This window comes from Pseudomicrostroma glucosiphilum, assembly GCF_003144135.1.
Source record: "Pseudomicrostroma glucosiphilum strain MCA 4718 unplaced genomic scaffold BCV69scaffold_8, whole genome shotgun sequence".
Taxonomy (NCBI): Eukaryota; Fungi; Basidiomycota; class Exobasidiomycetes; order Microstromatales; family Microstromataceae; genus Microstroma; species Microstroma glucosiphilum.
In genome coordinates this window covers 203,196-224,646 of record NW_020289920.1, presented here as the reverse complement: position 1 = coordinate 224,646, position 21,451 = coordinate 203,196, and the positions used below count along the sequence as shown (strand labels likewise).

Here is a 21,451-nt window from a genome sequence, read left to right as displayed (position 1 = left end):
GCAGCGGTGCCGGCGGCGACTGCTGCTTGCTTCACTGAAGGTTCCATACAATCTTTACCACATGAGATGTAATTGCAGAGCCCCTGGCACCGGACTTGCGGAACCTTTCACTCCTCTGCGGTCGGCCCTCTTGCTTCTTTTGGTCGGTCAATTTGAAGAGATACAGTGGCGTCTTTGCGAAGACACTTTAATGAGATGCGCGGAGGAGGTTTGCTCTGGACAGGTCAAGGGCTCTCTGCTTCAGCATCAGCCACTTGGATGCAACACAAATTGTGTTTGCTAGGAGCTCGCGTATCGGACTGGATATTGACCTCCTTGCCTCGCGTAAAGGCGTCGCGTTTTTTTGACACGACTCCCTCCCTTCCGTAAAGTGGGACCGAGGCCCATTCGCACCCGGCAGAGCAGCATGTCAGGGTGAGCAAGCAGGGCTGAAGCAGTCAAGTGTGAATTGTCGCCTGATAGTCTGCTGCTAGATCAGACCGACTTGACGCGTGCTGTGACACGCTCTGGTCCTCCCTCGGACACGCCAATGGGTACGCGCTCTGAGGCATGTACCTTGCTCTGTCTCATCACAATAATAGCCTGGGCTCCTCCTATCCATGTCACCTGTAGATCGGGTCACGCCGGGGTCCCTGCAGCGAAGCATCAATGTTGCGCTGCCGAGGCCTCAGGTCCTTCGACGGGACGCACTCGCGGACTCCGATGGCTGCTGTCTGGGCAGTTGCTTCTGTGCACAGAAACCAATCAGCCACAAGCCAGGAACGTCAGCGTTGCCCCTTCCTAATGAGGCAAGCAAGCGTCCCGAGGTTTCTGTATAGGCGTGCACCCGCGTAAACGAGATTGACCCTGTGATTCAACAGAGGCCCGCGTGAAGTAGTGGTCAGAATAGTTGAGCCGAGGTGGCGGAACGGCGTGTGAGTGTGTGGGTGCTGGCTCCCATGGGGCCAAGTCTAAGATCCAATTTGGGTGTGCAGATTGAGCCGCACACAGGGGCAGATTGACTCAGGGGCATCCGCTCACTTGGAAAGTTCTCCGCTCCGAATCCTGTCTTGGCCGCGGTGCAGGAGCTGCGAGGGCCAGGGCGGATGACCTGCCTGAAACAGCAGGTGTCTCAGTGTGTGGCGCTTACGGATTCCGCCCAAGGCCGACTGCTCTAATTTCACACACAAACAGATCCCTCTGTTCCGGCACAGGCACTTTCACCGCGGTCCTTTGCTCAGACCCCCAGCGTTTGTGTCTTGCTTTGTAAGACTTTTCCAAGACGCGGTCCGACCCAACCAAGGCGATCCAAGCAGAGGATCAGTGGGACATGGCCATGCCCCACTCAGACTTCGCCTCGCAGACCTCAGACAATGGGAACAGGGGACCTGGCTTTTGTTTTGTCGCTGAAAGAACACCACTATGGAAGCCAGGGAGAAGAGGGGTGGCGTGCACCTACCGCCACAAGGGCCTCCGGGTGGGTAATCGTGTAGAGGTGGTGGGAGAAGAGAATGCAAGAAAGAGTAAAGGCAGAAGGAAGTCTTAATTTAATGACCAGCGCTGAGCCACGACAATAGCAGACAGGGGGGGCAGGGGGACGGGGCGAGGCAGTGGATGAGTGAGTGAGTCCATACCAAGGGGGAAGGTGCAGCTGGTAACGACAAATGAGTGCATGAAGGAGGTGGGGGGGGGGGGGCTAGATGAGTCGTCTATGCGTGAGTCGTGTCTCTGTCTAATCGCGCTTGGGTGGGGGGCGAGATGCAGGCAAGCAAGCAAGCAGTGCGCCTCCGCCTCGGCCTCGCTTGTCCTGCCTGACTCGGCTGCTGCGTGCTGCTCCTCCTCCTCCTCCTTCCCCCGAAGGCCGCCGCGTGCCCCCCCACTCTCTTGCTGGTCACGGCGCATCCCTCGCGAGATTTCCACCCAAGTGGTCATAAAGACGACGACCGTGGCCCCACTCATCCGCCATCCCTTCCCACCACCACCACTGTCCTTTACCCCCCATCACCTCGGCGCCAACTCGCGCCCCTTCTCGCCCGCCACTCCTTCGACGGCACCGCTTCCTTTGCCGCGTCCTTTTCGTTTCCCACCCCTATTCTTACCCTCAGCCAAGAACTTTTCCGCTCCCAGGCTCATCTAGAGATCGCCCCGCCACCGGCTTTCATCCCCAAGCGATCTGCTTCTTAGCAGCCTTACCTTGGCCCCTCTTCTCTTCTGATCTCGTTCCCCTCGCCACCACCACATACCACATCCTCCATCATGGCCACCGCCGCCACAGCATGGCCCGCCAGCGCTGGGCCCTCCAGCCAGCACGCAGCAGCGGCCCAGTACAGCTGTTCGCAGTCTGCCAATGTAGCCTCATCTTCTCGGAGATCTAGCCACGCTGGCACCAAGGACGAGAGCGAGCGTCAGAGTCGCCACCAGCAGCAGCAGCAATACGAGGATCGCTTCTATGGCCACCGTAACATTGCCGAGCTTTGTGAGCGAGTCATCTTCGCCCTCTTCTCTTGCCCCCTCGACTCTGCCTCCACCGCGGCCAATGGCACCACTCCTTCGGTTCGACCTGCACCGCGGTTGTCAGAGTTCATTGCCTACGCTCTCCACCGCACACGCCTGCCGACCGTCGTCACCCATCACGCCCTCTTTCTCCTCAAGCGGCTCAAGTCTCGCTTCCCAGCTGCTCGTGGATCCTCGGGCCACCGCCTCTTCATCTCCGCTTTGATGCTGGCAAGCAAGGTAGAGTGCGATGACACCTACTCCAACAAGAGCTGGACCATCGTCGGTCAGGGCCTCTTCTCCCTTTCTGAGATCAATCAGATGGAGCGCGAGCTCTTCGGCTACCTTGGCTTCCGCGTCAACGTTCAGAACGAGGAGCTGCAAGAATTCGTCGCAGGTTTAGCACAAGGTCGCATCAACGCACCTCCCATGCAACCACCTTCTCCCGCCATGGGCGTCGATGCTCTCCCTGCTGCCCCTGTCGCCTCCCCGGTCCCAAGTCCGGCCCGTCGAGTGGCATCGTCGTCGCATTCAGCAGACGCAGCCTACGCTCAGCCCGATGCTCCTACGGCTACAGTGCTTCGCGGTCGACACCTCTCCGCCAATGCTTTCAGTACCCGCGCCAGCATCTCAGGTTACCCCTCTGTGGCTTCCAGCGTGCCAATGGCCGCCAGTGCCAGCGACCCGACGCTCCACCGCGGTCACCAGTACATCGGGCCAGTGGCACCGGTATCACACCGACAGGATGTCCGCTCGCCGGTACCCCCTCCCAACTACTTCCGATCAGTCGTGGCAGCACCATCGGTACCTATGCAAAGCCACTTCACTCCCTCTTCTCCGGCAGAGTTTTACTCTTCGCCCATGTCGCGCACCACCACCAACGACGTCTTGTCCTACGTTCCGAGTCCCTTTGGCTCGCGATCATCAGCGGCAAGCAGCAGCCACACCTCACCAGAGACTCCTGGTTCCGAGCTGTCGAGTCCTAACTGGAACCACAGTGCAGCCTCTGTGCGCCACGGCGACGAGGACCTCTACAACGAGAAGCCTGCCGGTACCTACGACCGGGAGCACCAAGCCTTCGCTAGGCATCTTCAGCACCGACAGCCAACGACGCACTACCGCTCTCACACCGGTAGCTCCTCGGCTCTCAAGCACACATACCCTCAGCACTACCAGCAGCAGCGTGATAGCTCTGCTTGGCATTAGAGGGGTACGATTGGCGATAGACGTTTGTGTATAGACACTGTCACCTTATCCATCCACCATCAGTAGCATTTGTCCTACCAAAACATACTTTCATTCCCCGGGTCATCCAGTCACGTTCTTGTCTCTTCTTTCTGCCACCTGTTCCTCCTCCTCTACCCTCTTCCACCATGTACGATACACACTCCTTACCTTGTACTTGTTCTGTGGATTCGATTTCTTTCGCCATACCCATCTAAGCGATGTACAATCTTGATACCTTTATCCAAGTGTGTGAGCTCGTGTGCTTCTCCTTTCGGATTGTGGATGCAAGCGTCGCCGACGACAAAAAAGGGCAAGGTTCGGCATCTCTCAAATCAGATTGAATCAGAGTCGATGAGCCGCCGACGGTAGCCAGCCGCGACATTGTACACTTCCGCAGCGACACGTCGTGCGTCCTTCCACTCTCTCACGTCCTTCGGTCACACCTTTCCCTCCCTCTCCATCTCCTTCCCCTTCTTCTTGCATCTGTCCGCTGGCATCAGCATAATCGTACCCAAGCTCCTCATCCGCAGCGATATCCCGCTTGGCGAAAATGGCTGCTCGTGGTGGGGCAGGCACGTCCGCAGGTAGAAGAGACAGGTGGCTGTCACAGCGTACTGGGAGAATGATGAGGTTTGTGAGCGGAGGGCAGAGGTGATTGATGAAGCGGCTGGTAGACGTGCATCAAAGAGTGAAGGAGCAAAAGGTGTCAAAAGGAGTGAGACTAGAGATTGAGAGCAAACTCGAGAGGAGACGACTCACGCTACATTCCCTCTCCGAGTCGGGTCGATATTCGTCCTCACTCCGTCTCCACTCTCCGGCAACCCCTCGTTGATGCACAGGATATAGTTGCCCACTCCCAGCGCCTTATACTCATCCCATCTCCTGCTAGTCTCCTCATCCGAAATGAGCTCTCCAGCAAACTCGCATATGAATGTACCCCTTGCCAAAGGGGAGCGAGAGAAGAGTCCCAGACCAGAACTGCGAGTGGGACGCAGCTCGAGGGGAGCTTTGGGGCCGTTGCTGACCACTGCATTGGTACAAACTGGAGTGCCGGAGCGGGCACTGGAGTCGCTGTTGCTGCTGCTGCCGCTGCTGCTGCTAGTGCGGGCTCGACAGGCACACAGCTCTGAGCACTCAAAAAGGACGTGACGCGGCGGGAGAGCGTCTAGCTGTAGTCGTCCATGGGTGTCGTAGAAATTACCTGCTCAGGTGGAGAAGACTAACGGAGTTACTTCAGCTGCTGCATTCACCGCATCGAGGGGCGTGTGGGAGAACTGACCATGCTCTGATACGCACTCGCATTCGGAATCTGCCGTGCAGCACTGCACGCTCTGATCGTCCGGCGAAGAGGCTGATGAAGAGCAGGAGCAGCCGAAGAGCTCCTCAGGGATAGATGAGACCGGTGATCGTTCTCTGTCTCTTGCCCCTTTGCTCACTGACTGAGCTACAAGCAGCGAATCGTGTACAACACATGTCGGGATATACTGGTCAAGGTGGAGGACAGACTTGTGGGCATGAGTGATGGTCATTGGGGGGATGCTGCCACCGTCGCGAACATCTCCTCACCTCTTCAAACAGTCCAAAAGACTGCTGGCTTTTCTCCCGTGTACCAGTACCAGATACCAGGGCTAACTCGAGTGCCTCCTTCCCATCAGCTACGTCCTTCATCGCAACGCCTACCGCAACCATCCATGCAGCGTGCCTGCTTGCCTGTCTGCCTAGCTTGCTGCGCCTTGTGATTATGCTTGGCGGCCCGCTATGCTCACTGCCGCTTGGCCGGGTGGTGCAGTTAGGCCCAAATGCCGTCGAGAGAGAGAGAGAGAGGATCGGAGCGGAGCCCGAGAATTGAAGCGCCGCTGCCTCGCATCTCTGCCTGCAGCAGCCACACACATACACACCCACACTTCACCGCCCCTGCACGATCACACCTCGACTCTTTGCCGTACGTTGGTCCATCGGCTGCTATACCTCCGTATCCGTAGCCCGCCCTTCTTCATTGTGCTGCTTCCGCTTCCAAAAGGGGTGATACATCCTTGCGGACCATTCTTCCACCTTCGTCGGCCGCCTGCCAACCTCATCTCCCTGCTGCGCTCAAACGGCAGAGCTCCTTTGCCTTTTGCACCATTCGCCATGCCTCATTGAGACACGTCAGGGATTCGATGCGCTCTTAATCTGCTCTACCTATCCTTCGCATTCGGCCATACCTTCACCTTGGATTCTCGAATACATTGGCCTCCTCTCTCGCTGCCGTCATGACGGAGTCGACGGCAGGAGCCATGCTCTCACTACCCCCCCTAAGCGCCTCTATTCCAGAAGGTACATCTTCCCTACGGCCTCAACCAGCACGTGCTCTGAGCAATCTCAGCTCTCGATCGTCCTCTCCGCACCCCTCCTCCCCTTCTACCCTCGCTACATCCCCCTTCCGCGAGACTGGACCAAGCGATTCGGAGAGAGACACCACTCACAGTCTTCGACTTCACGGCGATCGCAGTAGTGCCTCCCTAGCGCCCCCTACGCCTACTCAAGCGGGTGACACAGGAGTCAAGTCACTCAAGAAGCGACCTTCTTTCTTTGAATACGTCCGACAGAGATCCAGCAAGCAGAATCTCAAGGGCGGCTGGGAAAGCACAGAGCATGCGACAGCCCATCAGAATGGCCATTGTCACCAGCAGCGGTCTGGCAGTCCACAACCTTTGCTCGACGAGAGCGATGCGGGCTCAAAACCGATAGTCGCCCAGTATGGAGGCACGACAGCGTCTTCTTCAGGGCATGGGTCCTCGATGTCTCATCACGGTGTGCCCCAACGCATGTCAAGCAGAGATTTTCGGCAGCATGCTAACACATCGAGCGAATTACTCATCCCAAGCGAGACTTCCCCAAGCAGCAGCAGCGCAGCTGGCACGATGGGCCCTCACGATAGCGAAAGTCATCTGCAACAGCCCAGCATTGCCTACTCGGACGGCCAAATACCTTCTGGCTCTGCACAAGTCTCCATGCGCGAGATCCGTCGCGCAGCTGCCTCGAAGCTGGACGCATCCCAGGAAGCACCCCCTAGACGTCTCTCTATGCTCGTTCCCCCGGGCTACGCTGCAGCTTCAGCATCATCCTCTCCGAGTAGCTCACGTCGTCCGAGTGCAACTGGTCTTGCGCCGCTGTCGCCTCGCTCGCCGGTGATGAGCCGCCTGTCGAGGGGCAGCGACGAGGCTGCGGAAGATGATGATTCCCACGATGAAGCGGAAGGTAGCACTGCCCGCAACACTGCAGCCAGAAGGCGATTGACGATGATGGACTTCCTGTCTACTGGTGAATCATCGGGCCCATCTGATCCACGCGATGTGCCTACGTCTGCCGCCTCGACCTCTGCAACACCAACGTCCTCCAGATCGGGCCCCTTCGAGTCTCTACGGACATCACCTACTCGCATCAGACAAAGGCCCAAATCCCTCCTAGTGGACCCATCTGCACACAACGAAGCGGGAGCCGAGCCCACTCCGGCATCTACACTGGATCCGTTCCTTGGCAATAGGTCAGCCAACGGCTTCGCTCGCAAACATCCCCTGCGGGTAGACACTTCTACGTATACCACTGAGGCCCCTGCGCAAGCTTCGCAAAGGCGCACAGCGGACGAAGGTGTGACTCTGTCAGTCAAGCCGATGACGGATATAATGACGATGTTCGGGTCTACACAAACGAGCGCAAACTACTCACTCTCTGGCAGCGTTGAGATCTCTCTGCCTCGCCCTCAGAGGATGGAAAAGGCACTGAGAACGGGAGTTGTCCAAGGAAGCGGCTCGGATCGTTCGTCTAAAACTGGGCAACCCGTTGCAGAGGAACCGAGTGGTAGCCTGCCTGGTGGAGTTGCAAATCAGGATGGCAATCCAATTTCCTCCCCACTTCAAGAAGCCTCGCAGCCCGACCTACAAGCGCCAATGACGGTGAAGGAACTACATATCGCCTTCAATGGCTACTCGACCTATGCAGATCACTCAGGCCGCTACTCTGGCATTCGGCTCTGCGAAGTGAAGCAAGACTTGCTCCCAGCGGAGGCTACTTTGCCTCTTCCAGCCGACCTGCAGCCATCGCAGCAACGGCGGGGCAGTGCCGAGACATCGCCCGAAGAGCCGCTGAAGTACGAAATCCAATTCGACCTGAGTGTGCCTGGATGGCTACCTGGGAGCGCCTACTCTCGCTTTGGCTCGACTTTCTACTGCCTCAGTGCGACTGCTATCGTGCTGGATAGCTCTGGTCGAGAGATGCTTGTACGCGGCGCTACCAGAGACCCATCCTCTGCCTCTTCAAATACTCGAAGCATGGGATCGGCCATTGATGACCGTGTCGCGAGCCAGCGACGCACGAGTAGTCCTTTGCTAGGACTTGTCACATCTCCAAGTGAGGTTCGTGGAGGACGCAGTGGCAGAAGTAGTCCTACCGGCCCATCGGATGGCTTCAACGAGCTGGTCCGTACGGTCAGCGAGACCGGCAAGGTGCAATTGCAGCCGGTGCCGAAGCAGAAGAGCAAGCCGAGCTGGTTGACGCAGAAGGCCAAGGCGATCTCACTCAAAGCCAGAGCCACCTCATCCAGTGCAGCTAGCGGAAGCGGCAGTGTCGCAGCGGGCACTCGAGGCGGTACCAGCCCTGTAGGTCGCATCACGATCCCGCGCACTGATCAAGCAGGCACCAGAAAGCTGCCAGATGGGACTTACGAGGTCAAGAGCAAGAAGCAGCTCATCATTCTTCGCAGGTGCCGAGACGTCGTCCCTGTTCCAGTAGCGCGTATGGCGATCCTAGGCGATAATGTTCCAGCTGGTGCTCAAGATCTCCCCAGAACAGTGTTGCCTGTGGCTTCAAGAATACTTGACAGCAATACCGTTGTGGCGCCTCCGACGGCTGCGCCAGCGACAATGCTAGAGCCTGCTCAGGCTGCTGTGCAGCCAGCGAGGGAGTCGGAGCCAGCAACAGAGGCATCCCATCCAATTCGAGCCGTCTCGCAACCTCCACCGATTGCTACTGAGACTGCTGCCACTGTCGCTGCAGCTCCAGCAGTGTCTGCGCCGGGAGCTGACATTAGTGCCCCAGTAACAGAATCCAACACGGAATCAGTTCCTGATATTGCTGATGCAACTCCACCTGCTGCAGCTTCGATCCCTCCCAACCCTGTACCGTCTCCTTCGACAGCTCTCAATGCGCCTTTTGACCCAGCCAAGGCACCTAGCATCAGTCAAGCTCCGGATGCCCCAGCAAGGACGAGTTCCACTGCAGACCTCTTGGACCAGTCAGGGCCGCGGACTACTACCTCCTCTTCGACAGATGGAGGAGTTCCGATGCGACACTTCCTGCATCGACCAATCTTGCATCCCCCCGTTGATTCCGGCATTCAGGAAGGCCAAGGGCTGCCGTTCAGTTTGACCATCTCAGTACCTTCTCATATCCAGGTACAAGGCGCAGACGTGCTCACCTTTGGTGTACAGGTCGAAGTTGGTCGGTCTTTTGGCTGGGCCAAGGTCAGAGAGTTGGGTGGTTTGCGTCTGAGGGACATGGAGCTGGTCTGTCTACAGACTGAAAGGCATACATCAGTCCCTTCGAGGACTTTCTGCTCCACCTTCCCTGTACCTGCCGAGCCCAAGATTGCAGCAGCGGATCTGCCCATAGTACCCGAGTACACACCGCCCATCAATAATCGCCGTGTAGCCTCTTCGCAAGAAGCCAGGGTCAGAATCGGATATGATCCGGCCCCCATTGCGACGTACCTTTCCATGGCGGAAGCTGGTAACCCCGCACCTGTCGAGAACAACGAGGTCGAAAGAGTCAGAGCAGGCGTCGTGGGCCCACCTCCGAACTTCAAGGCGAACAAACAACGAGAGAGGATCTTCGAAGATGGGTCAAGCAAGGGCAAGGAAAGACGACCGGAGCAGGCACAGCGTAGCAGCAATGCTCGAGCGCTCAGCGATGAGCCACCTCCAGGTAGAGCCAGCGGAAGTCGCAGAGTATCTGCCGCCACATCTGGTGCTACGTCATCAGGACGAATGACCAGCTCTGCATCTACTTCCCAAGGTCTTGCTGCCGGCAATTCTGTCGATGGGGTCGGCTCGACTAGTCGCAGACCTTCCACTCGAGCTGCTATTCCCGCCCTTTACGGCGTCCCTTCCGCCCCGGCGTCTGTCCCGCGAGGTCAGTCTGAGGCAAACGATCACACCAGCGCTACTCGACCAGCGGAAGGTCTGGGAGCGGGTTCTGGCGCCGAAGGCGGTGCATCCAGCGGAGCAGAAGCTGCCAGTCCAGATGGTAGGAGAAGCGGACGCGGACGCAGAGCTTACGAAGCGACAATTCGAGGTCTGAGCGCCTTTGCTACCGCCATGTTGGAGGCAGGATTTGAGGAAGCCGGGCCTTCGACACCCTATGCGCCTCTGGGAGGACAACATGATTCTTTCCCCAATGGGGATCAGCCGAGAGCGTCCTACAGCTTCCAAGGCGACGACGGGCATGGTGTCGATCTTACGAAGGGCCGGGTGAGGATGACCGTCAATCTACCTTTGGTGTCCTCTTCGGCCACTATGGCTCGGAGGGAGGCCAGCCCGCAACTTCTGCCGGACTACGAGTCTCCACACATGCGCGTCAGGCACAAGCTCAAGGTCAAATTAGGCTTTGGATTCGGACCCAAGCCATTGGCGGGTGATGGAGAGTGGGGCCAGTCTCTGGTGATGTGTGTGCCAGTGCGCTTTACAGACGCTCCTCCGAAGGAGATCAGTGACCAATTTGCGCCTATGCCTATCACCATGACGTCCGCTGGGGAAGCCGATGCGGGAGTTATTCAGCCGATCATCTCTATGGCGGATCCCAACAGCGCTCCCGTTCTGCCTGCTTATACGCAGTTGTTCAGAGACGATGGCTCCCGACTGAATGAGGCAGAGGATCTTCCCGCCTATCCGGGACCGAGAAGAGGTGGAAGCGCAGCCAATGGGAGCGGCGGAGTGGCCATGAGACCGACTCTGTCTTCTAGAGGATCTGTCACTGGTCCTCCACGTCTCACTAGGAGGGGGACTTACGGCGAAGTAGGAAGAGGCGGTGCCAGACCCACCCTCTCAGCGCGCGGCTCTGTCACAGGTCCTCTCCTCCCTCGCGCCTCGACCAACAACGGCAGAGGCGTCGGAGATGAAGAGGATGATGACGAGCTCGAGCTCCCCTTGGATAATTCTCTGGCCCCAGAGCAGGTGGTAGATGAAGCACTCCGCAACATCACCGACCCGGATGAGTCTAGGGCGGAGATGCGGGAGCAGGAGAGGGAGATGGCGGAGCTGGAGAGCGAAAGGGACTTGATGCTCTCTGCTGCTGCCTTGAGGGATGAAGAGACGAGGGCAAATACAGAGGAGAGCAGCGCTGAGGGTGATGGTGAAGGGGAGGGTGAGGATGAGCCAGCAGCCATTGTCAGGTTCGAGTCACCGCAGGGCGTAGACGAGGGAGGGGACGAGGTAAACGAGAGCTTCTTGGATGCCGACGAGGTTGACAGGCTCACAGGCACAGAGGCTGGCTTGACTATGTCTCCTTCGACGTACGAAGCCAGGACGCGCCAAGGTCGAGGTGAGGCTGGTTTGTCCGGGCTTGGCCAGTGAGCTCCATCGGCCATCAGCAAGTACGGCATTCAGCGCGGCAATGCTCGAGAATGCCAGTTGAGTCCATGTTCTTCTTCTTCGCCCTGTACGGTTGCTTTGTCATCTCTGCTCTTCGCTTGTCTGGTCTGCTTCTTGGTGCGCCTTGCGATCCCATGTACGTTATAGCGTCCTTGGCTCAGCAATACAGTACGCTCATGTCGTGCCTTTGCACAAAGCTCAATGCCTCTCATGCCGATTCGTAGTCACCACGCAACGTCAGCTTCCGAAGGACGCTCTGGCCTGCTTGCCACTTTACTTCAAAATGACCCGCCAGCCCCATACCATTTGGCACACGTGTCGCGTCAAGGGTCACAGAGCGCTGTCTGCTTGCTTCCCGAAGCAACACAAGCTTGCAAAATCTCGGGACGTAGATAAGGATGGGGCAACTGGGGATTTGCGAGGGTACGAGGGCACAAGGGGGCAAAGGGGGTAAAGGGCCTTGCACTATTTTCATCGCATTCACAGAATGGGCCACAGCAACTTGCACAGCAACTTGTGGTTGGTGGAGGGCGCTAGAGGATCCATGGCTCCTCCGGCGATTGATAGTTCCAATGTACAATTTTTATGTATGTATGCATGTATGTATGTATGTACTGTATGTATGTAGGCGAGAGAGCAAACAGCAGTCGTGGTAGCTGTACCTCCCCCCGAAATGGGCCCTTTTCTCTCTCTCTCTCTCTCCGAAATTTGCTTCATCGAGATTTCGCACGAGAGGGTAGGAGGGAGGGAAGAGGGTGTTGTAGAACGCGGTAGGCGCAGTTGCTGTGGAAGCCCAGTCATCATCACCGGACAAAAGAGAAAAAGGGGGATAGGGCGCGTCATTCTCACTGCCAAGTTTTCGGGATGGGGGGAAGCGAGGGGAGAGAGTCCTGGGGCAAAGAATGGCCTTGCAGCTGCAGCAGCACCACCACCACGAGGCAGAAGCAGCCGAGACGAAGGATGGATGCTCGCTCCCACGCGGCTCTCCTCCTCCTCCTCCTCCTCCCCCGCGCCTCGGAATTCTGCACACCAGGCAGCACATCAGCGTCAGCTCCCACGCCGGCAGGCAGGCAGGCACACATTCACACTTAGGCGAGGTTGGCCTCTCCAGACCAGGAGCCAGGAGTCCCGTGTCGGAGAAGTGGGCCTGCAAAAGAAGCACACGGCACAAACAGCAGAGATTCCGTGGGTAGACTAGTCCGTGGTTCAGGGCAGCCGCTTTCCTCGTGGGCCTCAGGGGTGAAGGTGTGCGTGTGCGTAGAGGTGTATAGGCGGTCAAGCCGCTCTGTGCCTGCTCTCCTCTCCATCGAGGCAGAAGCATGTCGCCGCGGCCCCTTTGACCTACAGAGGAGCATCCCGGCAAAGGAGCCGCCCAGTCAGCAAGCCGCTGATGCAACAGGAGCCAGAGGCATAGCCCATCCCGCATGGACGCCTGGCCTTGGCTGCGTGGGGTGCGTGTTGCAGAGAAGTCGAGGCGGTAGGATGGGCCTGGGAGGTAGCGTGGATCGGAACGGGGGGCGGGAGGAGGGCAAGTCTGAGACACGCTCCCATCCTCGCCTCTTGGCCCCCTTGCTTGCTTGCCTTGGCTTCCGCTCACCTCAGACTGCAACACTCATCCTATCCCTCTTCACTCCCTCTCTCTCTGCCTTTGTGACCATTTGCTTCACCACCTCCTATCCACCACGCCCCCCTCTCATTCCTTCCCCCCTCCTCCCCCCCCTCCTCCTCTTCTTTTGTTGCCAAGCATCGGCGCCTTTCAGGCTCCTTCAGGCACACATTGGCCCCCCTCGCGTCTTTACCGCCGCGGCCCTGCCGGCCTTCGTGGCTCCCCCCTGGCTGAGAGCATCCCCTGCTTCTAGACTCGTCGCATCATGCTACCTCTTCGCGACGCCTCTGCCACACCTCTGTGCTGCGTACTCGGCCAATGCTCACAAGCCTCATCATCTCAAGCTATCTCCCTACATCCACCACTAAGCGACACCCCGAGACCTCTGCGATCTAATCCCCCATCGAGGTCCCATTCCTCTCAAACCCTCCCGGCCCGGTCCCGGCGGATGCGGGCGGTACCTAGTGCGAGTGCGATCGCAAGCTCAGCATCAGAGCCCCTGCCTTGTACCTCGCAAGGGCCTGCTCTCAATCGCCTACTCTCGTGTACCACTTCCTTGCCACCACAACATCGATCCATTGCAGGATCATCCTTGTCAAAGCCAACTTGCCAGGACGAGCAGAAGCATATTGCAGCTCTTCCAAATATTCTTCCTCCGCGTAGTACTCCTGACTCTGCTCGTCGGCAACCTCGTAACACGCCCGCTTCTACCTGGGAAGGACGTCAGTCGTATACAAGGAGGTTCAGAAGCAGTAGTGACGCGCAGATCACTACGGCCTCTCATGCCGCACCGATGGCTCATCATGATACCTTGAAGGGCGCATCCTCGCCTGCAGCAGCAGCATCATCATCTTCAGCATCTTCAGCATCGACTTCCTCTCCTCACAGCATCAGCAGACGCCCGAAGCGTACACTGGCATCTTCTAGAGGTGGCTCTTCCCTGTTCCACATGCTGGTCACAATGGCTGCAACAGTCGTGGTCTCGTTGGCATTCCTGAACCCCTCTTTGGCAAGCGCCCATGACACAATCTCAAAGAGACACCCTAGCTTTGGCCTCTCCCCTCGCGAGCTGTCCAAGAGGGCATTGCCTGCCACCTACAATGATTTCGTCGCTCCCTTGCGCAAGAGACTGGGGACCGACAACATCTCAGCAGAAAACCTCGTGGATCTCAACTTGTCGCCCCCCGCCACTTGCTCCACGCTAAACATAACATGGGACCCTACCAAAGGTACTGCGCCGTTCACGCTCGCAGTCTTTGCTGAGCTGTGGTTCCCTCTTGCGATTGTCAACAGTGAGTATCTTGAAGGGGTAGCATGCTATGCAGAACGTCAAGAGGACTGGTCTGACCTCTTCACGCGCCCTTTCGCCACCGCCTTTTAGTCCCAGCGTCGTACGCAGACCCCGATCTGAGCTTATGGCTCTACCAAATTGAACTTCCCCAATTCCAGGCCGGACCAATCGAAGTCGGCAATACTCCAACCATCTACGCTGCCATCACTGACTCGTCTGGCCGCATGGCCAATACCTCGTCCTTCATTACTGTGGACAATTCAGACACCTCTTGCGCTCGAGATAGCACGCCCCTTGAATTCGACACATGGTCTACTGGTGGGCCAGTGCAATGCCACTCTTGGCAGCTGGGCTGGAACGTCAGTGGTCCCAACTTTGTAGGCCCTTTGGTGGGGATGATTCTACCAGAGAGACGCCCTCCGATCCTCCTGAGTCCCCCCGAGAACCTCATTCTTGACGCGGACGGGACAGGCGGGATGAATTGGACGGTGGCAATCCCTGCCGGCACATACATCACCTATGCTATGATTGATGGAGGTACAGGAGGAAGCGGTGGGATTGGCGGGAAGAACTTGGTAGGCTCTGATCAGGTGAGTGTGGTAGAGCAGTCTACTGATTGATTCCGGCCGAGCGGTGAGATCGAATTACTGACCCCCGCTCCGCTTCTGTTGCTTAGTATTCTAACACTGCTTGTGTTCTCGAGAATCCAATTGGTCTCGCCACTCCAACCTCGACTGTTGCAAAAATGACAGTCACACCGGACTTGTCTACTGCCATTGTCACCACTGCCAACGGCGTGGTGACGACCATACACACGGTGATTCACAATGCTGGCGCTGGTTCAGGCGGAGGATTCGGCACTGGCTCCATCGTCGGCATAGCTCTGGGTCTTGGAGCAGCGGCCGGAATCCTCATTGCCCTGGTCTTCTTGACCATCTACAAGCGGCGAGAGAAGAGGCGGGAAACACGGTGGGAGATGCCGGGTGGCAGCGACTACCCGAAGGGCATGCCTGTTGATAGGAGGTTCGTCGCCAAAGGCAACAAGAAGAGGGGCGCAGAAGGTGGTCCGACAAAGAATGGGCCTGGAAGTGGGCTCACGTTGAACATAGGCAACGCCTTGGGCGGAGGAAGCAACACCGATACCCCTGGAGCCTCTTTCGCGAGAGGGCAATCGCTACGTGGCTCCTTCCGAAGTCTAGGCAGTTCGGTATACGATCCTCGCGTCGACCTTGATTCACCGAGCAGCAGTCCGCCTACGCCCGCAAGACCCATCATGGGCGAAGCGCTTTATTCAGACGGCTCTCTTCGAAGCGCCGACAGCACACAGCCCGGCTTCTTTAGCAATAGGTCCAGAACAGAGGGGCTGGCTCACGATGAGAGGGACACTCTGATAGTGGCGAACCCGTCGACGTCTTCTCCAGTGGATCCCTTCCACGGCAAGAGAGGCAGTATTGGCTCGCCTAGAGGCGGCTCTTCGAACCTTGCTTCGGCCTATCGGAGCGTTCTAGGCACACCCGAAGCATCTGCCGAGGGCACATACGAGGACGTGCAGCTGCACGATCGCAGACCGTCCCGCAGAAGCAACAGCACTGGGAGGGACATGCCGTATCGCAGCGCTTCATCCGGAGCGGATAGCGCTTCGAATCTGTCTACGTATACGCCCTCGTCAAGAGGCGCCATTCCCCGTCCACGTCGAGGCCATTCTTCACGAGATGATGGTGCTCCTCCACTTCCGGCCTTCCCTGAAGCCTATCGACGCTCACCGGCCCCTTCTTCCGTCGGCGCAGCCAACTCTCACTCTACCACGCCCGGCGGAACCCTTCGGAGCGGAAACGTCATGATCCACTCGGATGCCGGTATGCTCATGGATGACCGCTTGAGCGACGATGAAGAGGGAGGCGACCAGGGCGAATTGCTTGAATTACCACCGCAATACGCCTCTCTACCCGCCCGGGCTCACTCCACTGCTGGACGTCCAGGCGCATCTGGCGGCAGAGCCGGTGGAGCAGCGGCAGGGCGACACGACTCGGGCGCTCAGACTCTTTCGGCTGCTACTGGAGCTCACGCTGGACGTGCATCTGCAGCTCGCAATCGTCCCCGAGGCCCGACTGGAGATCAAAAGGAGAACGAGGAGGGCGCAACACTACCATCGCCCATGACGGGTGCGAGTATCCAGGATCCCTTCCAGGAGCAGACTACTCCTAGGAGAACGCAGCGGAATACAGGTGCTGGTAGAGGTGGGGCAGTTTCAGATGGGGAGACGGAAGAGGATGCTGCTCAACGCGCGGAGCGGGGCACGCTCGACCGCTTCGTCGGAGATGAGGACGATGATGCTTTCTGGCTACCTAGAGGTGCTGGATAAAAGGCATGAATGTATGAACGCATGAACACTTACTCCTTTTCTTGGTCATTACTTAGATCGCCTTTGCTACCTCTGCTCTCTTCGTCACTTATCAGCACTTGAATCAATGAGCACCGTTTAACCCCCTTACTCTCTGCGTGTGAGATCTCTCAATTGCTCAAGTATGGAAGCTCATACCGTTCTGTGAATGCAAATGGGCTGTTGTGTGGATGGTGATGAGTGATGACTAATACAAGTACAGTACAGGTTTCCACCTGAGCAGGTTGCCCGCTGCTCCCGCTCCCCTAGCCTGCGCTGCCCTTTGCCCCGCTCTGTGAAAGGAGCCCAGCCGCCTCGAGTGCATCGCGAGCTACACGGTTGATCAACTGTACGAGTGGCAGAGAGAGAGCAGGAAAGACAGAAGGTCAGCAGCGTAGTCTCGTTCGGGGAAGAGGACTGCGTGTTTTACAAAAAGTACGACGCTGAGAGGCTCCACTCACCTTGAAGCGATCTGCGCCTAGATGGATTCCACCGTAGTAGCGGGTGACGACGACGAGGGCATTGTCCAGGTGCTGAAATGGATAGCAAAGGGGAAAAATGGTTAGTGCAGTCCCAGTCTTGGATGAAGAGGAAGAAGGAGGAAGGGAGACCACAAGGGCTGGTAGTGTCAAGCTAGACTCACCAGCATCTCAAGGAGATGAGCCAAGCGCCCTCCAGCAGCACTCTCTCCATCGTCATCACAGTCTCTATGTACGACCTTTCTCCCCTTCTCGTGGTTCCCTCCTCCTGTAGCTTCTCCCGACTCGGTGCAAGCCCAGGCCCTCATGAGTGGATGTGTTGCCTTTTCCATTCGTGGATACAGGTCGAGCAGAGACTGTAGCAGTAGTGGCACCTCTTCTGCCCGGTCAAGGCGGATCGCGTGACCTATGAAGGTGGACTTGCGCTCTAGGAGGGGGGCGGTCGAAGTCCATTTCTTCGAGGAGATGAGCCTTTGGAGCTCTGCATCTGCTACTGACGAGCCAGTCTTCGGCCGCGAGACGGCTGGTCTTGGTTTGCCTTCTTCGTCTTGAGAAATCACAGTGGGGCTCGTCTCGCTGCCACCCCCTGAGGAGACTACTGCTCCTACTGCACCTCTTCCGTCTTTCTTCCTCCTCTCCTCTTCCCTCTTCTTTTGCTGCTTGTACCATTTCTCAACCCGCTCCTTGACGCTCTCGCATCCTTCAAAGAGGACCACTTCCCCGCTCTGCCACTGCACGCCTGCTCCTTCCCTACCCCCTACGCTCGGCCCATCGCTATGGTGGAAGAAAGTCCGCAGGACCTGACCGAAGAGGGATGCGTCGACTTCGTAGTCGCCTATAAAGCGATCCAGGAGCTGAAGCTGGGGTGCGGAGCTGGAGGAAGGGTAGGAGGGAGGGAGAGTGATGGACAGACGCAGAGAAGTAGGAGGAGCGGAGGACGAGGAACCAGAGGGGACATTGGGCAGGTCGAGCGGCAAGTCCAGAGCGAGCCGGACCTTGCAACTCGGCTGCCACTTCTGCAATGACTGCTTCTCCTGCCCATTCTGGGATTCGGCACTCGAGGCGTACAGCGACACGACCTTCAGCGCTGCCGGATCGTCCAGAGCGTAGATGGACTGGAGCGCCAAAAGCTCATCCGCCAATTCCTGGTAGGAAGTGGACTCTTCTGCATCTGAAGTGCAAGCAGCTGCTGATAGCTGGGCTATCAGGTCGTCTACGAGCATCAGGAATCGAAATTGGGGCCAGGGTCGCCGCTCCTTGCTAGGAGGTTCAGCTTCGGACGGACAGAGGGGGGTAGGGTAGGCAAGCAAGAAATGGGTGGGCGTCGGACCGGAAGCAGGACCGGAAAGGGAGCCAAATCTGGGTCTTCACGCCTTGTGGAGGAGGGTTCGCCATAGGGGCCTTCGCTCCCATCTCTCTGTGCCGATCATCTCAATTTCAAGTATACTGCGACAAGACTGCGACAGGAGGTGTCGTGACTCCGAGGATCTATCTCCCACCCTGTCATGCGACTCAAGATGCCCACCCTTGTAACTCTCCAGCAACCCGCACTCATCCCGTGAAAGGAAGCAAAGTCCCATGAAGTGCTCGCTGACCGGGTCCCGAGGCCCGCAAGATCAAGTGCGCCTTTCATTAGCAGTGAGGTATATCTGAGTCACAATCACATCCTCCCCAGCAGGGACCGTTGATGTCGCAAACGTCGCAGTCAACCAGACGCGAAGACAGCTCTCCAGCTTTTGGGACGAGGAGAGACAGGCGGACAGACAGACCGGGTCAGATGAGGTGTGCTCTTTCTCGTCGTTCGGGAGGTGCTACTCACCTTGGTGAGAAGGAAGAGCAAATGCTGCCGCTGCGAGTACGATGCTTAGCAGGAAGACTCGAGGAGCTTGGAATCGCATAGTGATCTGGTCGTCGGTCTGAAGGGAATCTACGAGTATGTGTGGCGCAGAAGATGAGGAGGCCTAGAGGCTGTAGGAAGAGTCGAGGTTTACTCGATGGTGTCTGAGCCTCCCGTATTTATAGCCAGCGAATCGGCTCAGTCCGTCCGGTGTGTCGGTCAGAAGGCGACAGGCCCGGAATTTTTTGGGACCTTGCTACGAGGAGACCGTCGAATTTCCCGAGATGCGTAGCCATGTGCCCGAACTTCGGTTGCGCCGATTCAGGGCGGGTATTAGGGACGCGAAGAACTGCAAGTAGGTACACAAAGGTACACAAGTCGATACAGGTCCAACCGTTGGGGCAGACCGTTGCGCTCGCAGGAGCGCAAGAGCTAGGAGGTACAACACAGTGCCAACTGCGAAGATGTGCCTTGCGGCAACGCAGCTCTGCCTCCCCTGCTTTGTAGCACTTCTGAGCGACCAGTGTGGCTAAGTGACATCACACAAAACTGATCGAACAATGTCGAGACACAAGAGCATGCCTTCTGGCCATGTGGCATTCAAATACGATTCGACAAGCGGCCGGTTTTGAGATAACATGGACTCAAGAAGAGAGATACAGCGCCATCAGCGCCTGCTATTCGACCAAGCTGCTGCTCCCTCCTCCGCAGTAAGTTATTGACCGAATGGGCTTCTCCAGCGTAGGTGCAGGGTAGCATAGAGTATGAGCTGAGCAGCTGCGCCGCAAATCCTGATGATGCGCCATTCAGTGCGGGCAAAGCCTCCAATCACAGATGCAAGGACTCGAATAACAGCCGCTGTTCTTGTCGCAAACGTTACAGTCATCATCACGTCGCAATTCTGCTGCCTCGAAGCAAAGGGACAGATCATCAGTCACTGTTCACTGATTTATCTTGATTGAGGTTGTCACTTACCGTAGTTCGATGGGACCGCCATTACTGCCGTCATGAGTACGGCGCTGAGCAAGAGAAGTCTACAAGTCGAGAATTGCATGGTGATCAGGTGGTAGGTTTGAAGTTATTGTCGAGTGGATGAGGTGTACTAGGTGCAGAGGACGAGTAGCAGAGAAGGCTGTTGATGACCCCTCGATGGGTACCCATGGCGGCCGTTGATATAGGCAGCAGGCTGCTTTGTTCGCTGGCTGAGCCAGCACGGAGCCGACCATCCCGGAGTAAACTCGGGGCTTGGCGACCGGGGAAGCGCACTTTTGGCTGTAAGCCCGGGTCAGGTACCTGAAGCCGGGCTGTGCACATAACAGGACCGGTTTCAGGGACGCGAGTATGACGCAGGTCCGAACACCGGGTCGGGCACTCTCCAGGTCCGGCGGACGCTGCCTTCGTCAGTACGATTGTTGCCCAGGATCAGCCTGGACGACGCTCTGTTTCCGTCTCGATCCCTGCTTGACGATCGAGCAAGGAACCCCAGTGACTCACTCTCGAGCGTCGGAGACTCCCTCAGCACATTCCCAGCACTGCTCCCACACATTTGTAAGGGCACGAGAGATCAGAATGTCATCATATTGGAATACAGTCTGCCCAGAGCTCTTGGCTCCTATAAGATGAGGACACATAGAGCGCTATAAGATGAGGGCACATAGAGCGCTATAAGACGAGGACACATAGAGCGCTATAAGACGAGGGCACATAGAGCGCTACAATATTTCTCTACTGACGTTGCATGTGAAAGATGTTTCGCACAGTAGCTAGCCAGAGGGCCGAAGCAGAAAAGGAGCGCTCAGTAGTCGTGCTCCAGGCTTGCACTCGGAGGGTGCTTCTTGCACGGACTGAGCGTGGGATTGCAGTAGCAGATGCCCTGTGTCGTGAGGGTCGATAGGCATGGAGACAAGAGAGTGTGAGTCCGTGAGTAGCTTTTCTTCAGAGGCCAAAGCGTGACATAGTCACCTCACCTTGTAGCAAGGGGACAAAGCATGGCAGTACTCAGCAGGACGGCATACACCGGGCTCATCCTGTCGGATAGAGAGACCGACAGAAGCGGGTCGCTCGCTGATGGCGGCTCCTTGAGCTAGGAGAGGCACTGCGAGAAGCAGCAGTCCGAAGGTGATAAAGCGCATCGTGAGGTTGTAGGTGTGTCGAAGATGTCAGGATGTTGGAGTGCAAGGAATAGGTGGGTGTATAAGTCACAAAAGCAATGCCCCGCGCCACTGCAGGGGTGAGGTGGATTTCCGAGGGCACAGGGTCCGGCTCGCTGCACCCGGAACTAATCAGGGCGCAAATGAGGTGAGGGGCCGCGGTTCGGCTGTGGTCTAGCGGCAAAGGCAAAGAGCAACCCCCCGGCGATCTACGACACGGTGCCTCGACTTCACTCGGCCGGTCAGCGAGACAGCAAAGGAAAGGCGTTTCATTGAGCTGTTCCGGATCCGTCGATTGTGGCCCTACATCAACGACTGGCTGCTTGCTATAGTCAGCGCCTCGTCACTACACATGTCCACGCACTTTATGTAGGAAAACAGGAC

The 21,451-nt window shown here is 57.4% G+C and overlaps 6 protein-coding genes across 6 annotated transcripts; 3 read left to right on the top strand and 3 right to left on the bottom strand.

The window, feature by feature from the left end:
• Positions 1 to 2,544: 2,544 nt before the first annotated feature.
• BCV69DRAFT_232453 (cyclin-like protein) lies at positions 2,545 to 2,859 on the top strand (the record flags this gene model as incomplete). The annotated part of the gene is made up of 1 exon (XM_025489837.1): positions 2,545 to 2,859. A coding segment is annotated over one exon (315 nt), but the record flags the coding sequence as incomplete, so codon positions are not given.
• A 1,182-nt stretch (positions 2,860 to 4,041) lies between these two features.
• Positions 4,042 to 4,673, bottom strand: BCV69DRAFT_249626 (SET domain-containing protein; the record flags this gene model as incomplete). Its single annotated transcript, XM_025490348.1, has 2 exons — positions 4,042 to 4,366; positions 4,459 to 4,673. Coding segments are annotated over 2 exons (540 nt in total), but the record flags the coding sequence as incomplete, so codon positions are not given.
• A 945-nt stretch (positions 4,674 to 5,618) lies between these two features.
• BCV69DRAFT_283148 (hypothetical protein) lies at positions 5,619 to 11,525 on the top strand. The gene has a single exon (XM_025492601.1). The coding sequence runs from the start codon at positions 5,952 to 5,954 to the stop codon at positions 11,304 to 11,306; it is 5,355 nt and encodes a 1,784-aa protein (XP_025347430.1). The 5' UTR covers positions 5,619 to 5,951; the 3' UTR covers positions 11,307 to 11,525.
• A 2,198-nt stretch (positions 11,526 to 13,723) lies between these two features.
• On the top strand, positions 13,724 to 16,583 carry BCV69DRAFT_299408 (hypothetical protein; the record flags this gene model as incomplete). Its single annotated transcript, XM_025494326.1, has 3 exons — positions 13,724 to 14,222; positions 14,312 to 14,811; positions 14,898 to 16,583. The coding sequence occupies 3 exons, from the start codon at positions 13,724 to 13,726 to the stop codon at positions 16,581 to 16,583; spliced, it is 2,685 nt and encodes an 894-aa protein (XP_025347429.1).
• A 139-nt stretch (positions 16,584 to 16,722) lies between these two features.
• Positions 16,723 to 18,370, bottom strand: BCV69DRAFT_283146 (ribosomal protein S5 domain 2-like protein). Its single transcript, XM_025492600.1, has 3 exons — positions 17,245 to 18,370; positions 17,063 to 17,134; positions 16,723 to 16,948 (listed from the first exon to the last, which is right to left on the bottom strand). The coding sequence occupies exons 1-3, from the start codon at positions 18,301 to 18,303 to the stop codon at positions 16,868 to 16,870; spliced, it is 1,212 nt and encodes a 403-aa protein (XP_025347428.1). The 5' UTR covers positions 18,304 to 18,370; the 3' UTR covers positions 16,723 to 16,867.
• Positions 18,371 to 20,502: 2,132 nt separating this feature from the next.
• BCV69DRAFT_283142 (hypothetical protein) lies at positions 20,503 to 21,090 on the bottom strand. The gene is made up of 2 exons (XM_025492599.1): positions 20,885 to 21,090; positions 20,503 to 20,790 (listed from the first exon to the last, which is right to left on the bottom strand). The coding sequence occupies exons 1-2, from the start codon at positions 21,047 to 21,049 to the stop codon at positions 20,713 to 20,715; spliced, it is 243 nt and encodes an 80-aa protein (XP_025347427.1). The 5' UTR covers positions 21,050 to 21,090; the 3' UTR covers positions 20,503 to 20,712.
• Positions 21,091 to 21,451: the final 361 nt, after the last annotated feature.

Coding starts and splice junctions, on each gene's coding strand:
- BCV69DRAFT_283146 (XM_025492600.1), bottom strand. CDS start 18,303: ATGCTCGTAGACGACCTGATAGCCCAGCTATCAGCAGCTGCTTGCACT. Junction 17,135..17,244: donor CTCATCTCCTTGAGATGCTG/GTGAGTCTAGCT, acceptor TATCCATTTCAG/CACCTGGACAATGCCCTCGT. Junction 16,949..17,062: donor TAGGCGCAGATCGCTTCAAG/GTGAGTGGAGCC, acceptor CCACTCGTACAG/TTGATCAACCGTGTAGCTCG.
- BCV69DRAFT_283142 (XM_025492599.1), bottom strand. CDS start 21,049: ATGCGCTTTATCACCTTCGGACTGCTGCTTCTCGCAGTGCCTCTCCTA. Junction 20,791..20,884: donor CTTTGTCCCCTTGCTACAAG/GTGAGGTGACTA, acceptor CTCACGACACAG/GGCATCTGCTACTGCAATCC.
- BCV69DRAFT_283148 (XM_025492601.1), top strand. CDS start 5,952: ATGACGGAGTCGACGGCAGGAGCCATGCTCTCACTACCCCCCCTAAGC.